Source organism: Netta rufina (genome assembly GCF_964035555.1).
Source record: "Netta rufina genome assembly, chromosome: 5".
NCBI classification, from domain to species: Eukaryota; Metazoa; Chordata; class Aves; order Anseriformes; family Anatidae; genus Netta; species Netta rufina.
The window spans coordinates 50,487,114-50,495,800 of record NC_140128.1 but is presented as its reverse complement, the minus strand read 5'-3'; the positions used below and the strand labels follow the sequence as shown (position 1 = coordinate 50,495,800).

The 8,687-nt window shown below is 41.3% G+C and overlaps 1 protein-coding gene across 1 annotated transcript; it reads right to left on the bottom strand.

The window, feature by feature from the left end:
* Window positions 1–383: 383 nt before the first annotated feature.
* GLRX5 (glutaredoxin 5) lies at window positions 384–6,196 on the bottom strand. The gene is made up of 2 exons (XM_084288590.1): window positions 5,858–6,196; window positions 384–2,483 (listed from the first exon to the last, which is right to left on the bottom strand). Exons 1-2 carry the CDS (start codon window positions 6,171–6,173, stop codon window positions 2,305–2,307), a joined length of 495 nt encoding a protein of 164 aa, XP_084144716.1. The 5' UTR covers window positions 6,174–6,196; the 3' UTR covers window positions 384–2,304.
* Window positions 6,197–8,687: the final 2,491 nt, after the last annotated feature.

Genomic DNA, 8,687 nt, shown 5'->3' with positions numbered 1-8,687 from the left:
AAATTTTAAACTGAGTAATTAAGAACAAAAAAGGGAGAAGAAAAACTATTCATAATTTCAGTAACAGCAGGAGCCTGTGGGGGATAGGAGGGGAAATGCTCTTCAGAGGAGAAAGAAGACCTGACAAAGCTAGAATTACCTTTATCTTAAACTAGTAGCAGAGAATACTGGAAATATTGAACTTTCACAGAATAATAAAGAACAAAGCTCCACAAAACACCAGACTGGGGGGGGGTCCTTTTTTTTTTTTTTAAATAGATTTAGTAGCCAGACTAATAATTAAACATTGAAGTAGAAAATAAGTGGTTTTTCTTCAAGTTACCTTATTCTTTGTCTACAGTGTATGTCCATTTCATTTGGTCTATTGACATGAAAAAACAGAAGCTTTTGAAATTCATTTATTTTTCCAAACCTTATTTTACATTCAGAATGGCCAAAAAAAACATGAAAGATTAGCTGTAAGAAAGCTCATTTAACCAGATTTCCAAGAGACATAAAGCTGAATTTGAGATTTGCATTTCATGAATGTGATACTGTGTATGAACAAAAAAACTGTTGCACTCATACACATAACTAACAATCACAAATGACTGCCTCTGAGCATAGGTTATTCATAATCAGAGTTCATTCTCAAGTCAGTTCTACTGGTACTGGAGCTGAGCAGCTTTTTCATAAACAAGAGAATACACAGAGAACATACACGCTGCATTTAATCCAGGAGACAGTGACTGCACTATACAGAGCATTTACTGCAACCATCACATTTCAAAATTTCTGTGAAGGCTGGACAAGTATAGTTTGCCTACTAGACTGCTTGCTCAAGTGAACAAGAGAAAACTGGAACTTGCATTAAATCTCATCTAACAGTTCCAGTCTAAACCACCTCCACTGATAGTTTTTCCTTACTTGCATTTTAGGTTTCACATCAAAAGCAGTACCAGTTTCACTAGTCACTTAAAATAAAAAAGAATTATTGGAGACAATCTAGATAATAGTTTTTCCAATCACTTGCCTAATTCACATGCAAACCATTTACTGCTCTGTATTAAGAAAAGTAAATTGCATTTTACTATTTTAAAGTAAATTTTATTTTGCATTTTATTATTTTAAAGCTTTGTTTAACCTTAGCAGTATTGCTGTACAGATGAAGCTACACTGTTTAAGACAATTTCCTTTTACTTATGACAATTTTTAATTTTATTTATTTTTTTTTTTATTTTTTTTTTTTTTTACTTTTTTTACTACAGGGTTATACAGTTATATGAAGACTTCAGAGAGCTTCCAACAAATACTTACCTATTCAAGTAGCATTTCTGCTGCACTTTTTATCTGATCTCCATAAAACATTTTGCCTGTTTATCCTATGTTTGAAGACCATATTCCCTGAAGAACAATACTCCAGAGGGAACACTTGGAATTACAACAAATCTAAAAAGATAACTTAGTAACTACCGAATACTGCAGTAGTTACTAAAGTATTCTGCTGTAATGATGTAAGCTAGAATACTGAAGTCTTAAAAAAAAATTCCCACATTTTTGCTGTGACACAGAAGAACTCCAATACACAAATAACCAGGGGGGAAAGCCATTTCACAAGAGGTAGAAAATGTTTTTTATAAAATTTTTAGGCACAATTCTTAGCAACCCTTTAAAAGCTAACAAAGTTACAAAGTAATAATGACCATTATACATGTATTCGTACTAGTGTGTTTATTTTTACCCTTTAGAATAAAAGTATATTTCATGCACTCTCATATCATCTTTTCTTCTATATTATTTGAAGACTGTTTTCTCCTATATCATATGAGATAAATTTTACAAGCTCTCAGGAAGTCTTATCAGGAGTTATACAAAAGAAGATGCACTACTACTTCGCACTTCTCTTTTAAAGGAACAAGGAAATGCAAACACTGTTTGCATAGATTCATGTAACAAAGAACAAAGAAACAAACTCAGAATTCATAAAAATAAAATTATTAATTCTTTTGGTTTACTCCTGCCCTCAATCAAGAGAATGTTTTCAGAAGTGTACTTGTTTTTAAACACGATTTCCACAAATGTATGCTTTACAGTGCAGTGGTTATACTCACTTTCACAACAATATCCATAAACCAAAATACTGAGATCACTACATTTACCATGAGCTAAGAGACAGCCACTGATAAATCTTAGTGAAAAGATGCCTTAGTGAAAAAATGCCAAAGAAGATGCCTTCTTTGAGCTGAAGTACATAAGGCTTTACTGGTAACAAGTTCTTATTGAAGATTTTCCTTATTCCTATCACAGCATCTTTTTTTGCTTGTTTTACTTTTTGTCTTGGTCTTTTTCTGCATCCAGAAGTGCTGAGCGGATTCCTAACTTCTTCAGCTCTTCTACAAGATCTCCATTCTGATGCATCTGGAGGAGTATATCACAGCCGCCAACGAATTCACCATTGAGGTACACTTGTGGGATGGTGGGCCAGTTTGAGTAGTTTTTTATTCCTGCATAAAGAAAAACAAAGGTGTTAAATGTTTCCCCTCTCCCTCCAAATACAATGGAATTTTAAATGGAATACAATTGCTTCAAGCTGACAGAACTATTAATATTTTCATTTCTTCCCCACTGTGGCAGTAACTCATATAAATAACAGTAATGCTAAAAGAAAAACTATGTTAAATTTAGCTTTTGTTCCCATTCCAACTCTAGACATGGGTTGAAAGATATGAAGTCAGCTCCTACAGCGACTTCAAACATGCTGGAAAAACATAGTGTCTCCCTTCCCACCCAGGAAACAAGCAGTACTGTTTTCATTCAATCAAAGAGGTGGGAAATCTTGAAAACCACTGAGAAATGTTTATATCCCTTTACCTTTTACATTTCTCTAAGGAACTTTAAAACATTTCATGTTTTACTGAATTCATACAGCTATAATTTAAATTGCAGTAATAAGATGCATTCACTCCTCTGGAAGCCTAAGAAATTTTAAATTGCTTTATCTTGCAGTGCCAGACCTTACAGCCCAAGGGAGGGGCACAAAGGTTGAAGTCTCTCAGAACTCACTATATCAAACCGAGCTAGCTACAGTCACAGTTATGAAGTACAGAACTGAAGTTAAAAACCATACTTCATAAAAGACAGTCATCCAAACATATTAACTGATCAGATGATATAAATCGAATCCCAAATTGTACTGAAAGACATCAGGAAAAAATATACAGAAGAATCAGGATACCTAGTTTGCCACTTTTAAAACAACCTTTTACACAAAGGCACCATTTCATAAAAGATTAAAAAGATGGTAAGTAACATAAGCATTCTAAAAAAATAACAGTAATCTAGAAAAATATTTGCTATGACAAAGCGTCCCTAACTATAAAGTGCAACATCAGCTAAAAGATTTTATTTTGACTTAATATTTTGTGCATGGACATCTAATGCTTAAAAAGCCCCAAATAGCAAGTTTGGCATATCAATGGCAAAAGGAATCAGCTAATCTATAACCATCTAACCCGATCTCTGGCATCACCACCTATAACTTCTTCCTTAGCACTTCACAAATACCTTTCTTGTTTGTTCAGATACAGTTTGCAGAAGTTGGAAGTTTTGGTGTGAGCTTGTGTTTCAATGTTCAAGAAAAGTAGTACTTCTCTCAAACATTCCTTGGCCTTTGAGCACTCCAAAGTGCTCAAACTATCCCCCAAATCTTTTTACCCTAAAAACCTTTTAACCCATAACAGCTGCAATAAAGAACTGAGTCCCAAGACAAAGTCACACTCAGGGATAACCCTTCTCAAAAGAGCCACTGTAGATATGAAACAAGGTTTGTTTCTGTTAAGATATTGTAATGCTAAACATGAATTGAGAACCAAGGGCACTACATAATAAGTCTACTGCTAATAAACACTCCAGGGTTACATTATTCTTTTACAGAAATATTTTCTTCAAGGACCAGGCACTGATAGCACTTTCAAGGCTCTACTCAACTACAGATAAAAACATGAACACAGTCTAACTGGACTGCCCTGTGTGCTGCCCTTCACATACGAGACAAGCTGCTTTAACTGTCTGCGTGCTGGAGCTCGACCAGATTACAAACTGGATCTGTTAAATAAACCCTTAGTTCAACATGACATTTACCAAAACTACTTCAGTAGCATTAACGCAAGTCAGCCTGGTCTATGCCTGCTGCACTGAGGATGCACTTTGGCGATGAACCCTTCAGCAGCACAGACACTGCAAGGAGCTTCCTTCCCATTCCCTGGAGGTTACAGCTTCCCTCTCCACTTCAGAAGCTGCAGGCTTCTCTTTTCAAACACTTCTGTAAAACATTACTCCAGTTAAAAGCTTGACAGCTGAACTAGCACATCATAAGGTGACTGTGAAGCCACAACCTGTGCAAACTACTACTGAAAGGGGTACCAAGAGCACTCCCCCTCTATTTCCCCAACTCCAGTGGCTGTATCTCAGCCTCTCTTGCCAGCAGTAGCACTAATGAGCAAGGAACCACATCAGGGAGATGATTCAAGCAACCAGTCTCACTCCTACCACACTCTCTCCAGAAAAGCAATGCATTTTCATGGACATCATTAGCACTGGTGCAAGCATGGCTGGGGAAGAGTTAGCCCAAGGGTGAGAGGAAAGATCAAGACCATCCTCATGGCAGAATCTAGTACTTAGGTAACATATAATCTGAGAGTGAACTACAGCAGTTCTAACTGGTTTAAACCACCACTTTCCCAGTACATAATCCCAAACTTCTCTACCACCTTAGAGATCTGAACCAGCCCAACCATGTGTATCAGCTGAGAGTAGGATCACTTATGGCAGAAACAACTCAGAGAACCCTGAATTGCTGTGGAATCGCCGCCCAAGAGAGAACATTAAAGCAGCTTTGGTAATGAAGGATTTGTGTCAGAGAAATATATCCTCAGCTTGCATTTAGGTAAATAAATCACTTAACAGCAGCACTAGTAACTAGTTTTACAGAACTGACAGTGCTTTTAGGTGAAAAGTAAGGGTATGGAGCTGTTTTTACAGCTTGCCCTATTATAGCAAAGAGCAAGCTTCAGCAAGGTCGGTTATAGTTCAGCTGAATTATATCAACCTCAAAATACCACATTCCACTAGGTCCAGGAAAACCAACCAGCACTTCAAATAAGCCTGAAGCACCATCTCTGCTAGCAGCCAACTCTTAGTACCAGTGCTGTGAACAGGAATATACACAAACATTTACGTTATCCTCAGCTAAGTGCATAGCTGGTGACCAGCTCACATGCCATATTCTCCTTGCTCAGGAAAGTGTGACATGCTGGGTATCTGACTTTTCAGCACCTGAGGCCAGGAGAGATGAAGACAGCCTTCAAACAGTTGCTGTTGGATCACATTTGGCAACCCACCAAACTACAGCTTCCAGCAGCCCAGCCCTCTCCTGTCAGAGGCCACCAGCCACAGAAACAAGCATAGGCTGGCCGGTTAGGGTGCAGCAGGTAATGTAAGTGAAGCAAGGTAACAGCCCACCAGCCCTGGGATCAACGTGTCCTTCCCTAACTGCTCACATCAAGGTCCATCCCTGCTGCTGGCTCTGGCACTCACCTCACCACACAACAAGCCAGGCCCAGCTGCAACCCCATTAATAAACAGAGCTGGTTGTGCACACAAATCCCAATAAATTCACACTGACAAAAGCACTGCCTGAGGGCTCATGGAAGCAAGAGAAACACACATGGCTTAACTTCCAGGGTTTGAGTTTGTTTCAGTAGAACTTAAAATTAATTTTTCTCCTTTTTAAGTAGCTTTAGTAAACCTTCAGACAAATAAGTTTAAACACGTAATAAAGCTTGAAAGCCCCCCCCCCCCCGCGGCCTGCCCCACTGACCTTGGCGGAGGTCGGGGTCCTGCAGCACGTCGTGGGCGCGGTAGTCCTCGACGCCGTGCAGCCGCAGGATCTGCACCACGGCGTTGCTGAAGCCGCAGAGGGGCTGCTCGGGGCTGCCCTTCATGAACACCACCACCGGGTGCGCCCGCACCAGCCGCTCCACCGCCTCCCGCGACCCCGTGCCCGACCCCGAGCCGCCTCCCTCGGCCCCGCCGCCCTCGGCCGCCGCCTGGCTCAGCCGCCGCCGCCCGGCCCAGCCCCGCGAAGCCCAGCCGCCCCCGGCCAGGCGCAGGCCGGCGCGCAGCGAGACGCTCATCCTGCCTCTGCCTCTGCCCCCACCGCCCGCGCCAACTGCCCGCCCCTGCCCCGCTGCGCCGGCCTAGAGTCACCACTACTTGCTGATTGGTAGAGACAGGGAGAGGTCGCGCGGGATCTACGCCTTTTCATAGACATAGTAGCTGTCAATCAACGCTGACAGCCAGTAGCGTGAAGCTCCAGCTAGCTTTGTCCCGCCTACCAGCGCTGTGCGGCTATTTGTGGAGCGGACAGTGCTGCTGCAGCTCCATTGGTAGAATCACCCGTCAATCCGCGCCCAGAGGGTTAACCCCGCCTACTCCCTGCCGCCATTGGCCAGGCTCCCCCCCCCCCCCCGGCGCGGTGCTTTAAGAGGGGTAGGGCGGAAGGGGGGGCTTCTTCTGCTTCCGGTGCGGGCGGTGGGCGGGATGTGAGCGGGGGGTGGGCATGGCGCTGCTTGAGCCGCGGGTGCTCGGGGCCGGCTCGGGCGCTGCGGAAGGCCTGCGGGGCTGCGCCCGGCAGCAGCTCAGTCTGCGAGGAGCCTCTGGGCAGGCCCTGAGGCCTCTCCGAGGGCTTGGAGCGGAGTGCAGAAGAGTTCAGCGGCGGCGGCCGGGCGGTAAGTGGGAAAAGGTATAGCGAAACTTTCCTCGCTACTGAAAAATGAAAGTAGCACGGCTCACAAATAACAGACCTAAATGTATCTTTAATTTCCCGTTAATTTACATTATGGATCTGGCATCTGTGCTTTTGGTATATTAACGGCCACTCTTAGGCATTAAGAAAAAGAGTTTCCCAAGTAACTTCTGTGCCTCCATTGTATGGAACACTGCTGCAGCTTTTAAATGTGTGTGTAGCTATGAAAAAATACTTAACAGGAATCTGAAGGCAAAGTTCACATATTGTACTGCAAATGAGCATTGTATACTCTAACTATATTATATATATGGCAGTATGTTTTTCAGCAGCACATAAGAAGCCACCTTACTTTCTTCTGATCAAGACAGAGAAGTCAATACTTGCCTGTTAATCATAATGCATAAAACACAAAAGGGTTGTTTACTATGTATATGTTACTATCTCAGTGTGAGTTGGATAAAACTAGTAAATTCCACAAAGATTTTTATCATATGGTTATGTTATACAGAATCAGAGCCTTAAGTCTTAAGTGTAAGAGGCTTAGTGGTATACTTTCACACTTTTAATCTAGCTGAAACACTCCTCCCACTCTGTTTCTGGAGATTCCAGAGGGAATTAAATAAAAACTGATTGAAAAGAAAAGGCTGCTTCTATGCTTAAAGCTAACTAAAAGCTTTCAATTAAAAATAATAAGTTGAAGGAACTTGATACTATCTGCATTCCTCTATACTATTTTAGCTGTTTCTACAAGCAGATGGTTAATAAATTGAATGTGGTGTAAGGACATCAAACTCATGTGTCATAAAACTTTGTGAGGACATGTGCCCCTGGGAATAACATAGCCAGTTATAAGTTGCAGCTTAATCCTCTGTAGTCGAAGAGATGCCCTTGGTTGCTGGTACTCTGGGCAGACCAGGCTTGCAGAGAGAGCACTGATGGGAGGAAGCCGAGGCATGCCTGTAAGAGTAGTGGCAGCAACATGTGCAATGTTCCTCTAACAGCTCACATTCTGTTGTCACGGAGATAATGGCTCATCCCATGTCATTATCGATCTATCAACAGGAAGAGCAATTTTGCAGTCTGATATTGTTTAGCAAATAGAGCAACTTCTGCTGAACACTTAAAAACTGCTATAAATTTTGAAAAGCTTCTGCAATGTCTGTGTGCTTGGTTAAACAGAAGTACCTGAACTCATAGTTATTTGTTGTAATGATGTGAGATAATACTAAGCTTAACAGAATGTTTTAAAGAAAACATTTAGTACTGTCAAATGTTTTTACATTGCAAAGTATGCAGCACCATGTAAGGGAATAAACAGTTCTCGCTGTTGATAAGACTTGAACAATTAGCCTGTGTACTCTGTACTAACAGAAATAACTATTTGTTATCTGGTTCAGTTTGCTGTTGGTCTAAGTGAAACTTCTTATATTTTCCAGATAATGATTTAAATCACCTGTTCAGAAGAAATATTAATGGGACTTCCTTGAGACTCCTGATGTTTTGTTGATCTTCCTGTTAGAAGACCTATTATCACCTCATTTTGAGAAGAGCAATAGGAGTTGATATTCAAACTGCAGGGCTTAAATGGTCAGCCTCAAATAAGGTTACTTCCAGGCATTCTGCAGCTGAGCAAAAAAAGTAGTTATGAGTCAGTGGTTTGATGTGCTTATGTAGTATGCAAGCACACATCTAAAAATATTATTAGAGAGCTTTTTCTTCATGTCCAAGTTAAGTACTTGTCTTCCTGACTTGTGGCAGGGGCTGGAAATGAAGCCCCTTATGTGTGTAAATAGTTGAGCTCTGCTTAAGTGGTTTTATCTTTTGAAGCTTTTTAACTGGGATGGTTTGAGCTCCTGTTCTGCATGCCAGGTAAATAATTTGAGGCATACAGTCAGGGCAG

Bases quoted from the DNA above. Each gene is read 5' to 3' on its own strand.
- GLRX5 (XM_084288590.1), bottom strand. From the start codon at position 6,173: ATGAGCGTCTCGCTGCGCGCCGGCCTGCGCCTGGCCGGGGGCGGCTGG. The intron at 2,484-5,857 runs GTCAGTGGGGCA...TTCTTTATGCAG, and splicing joins GGACCCCGACCTCCGCCAAG to GAATAAAAAACTACTCAAAC.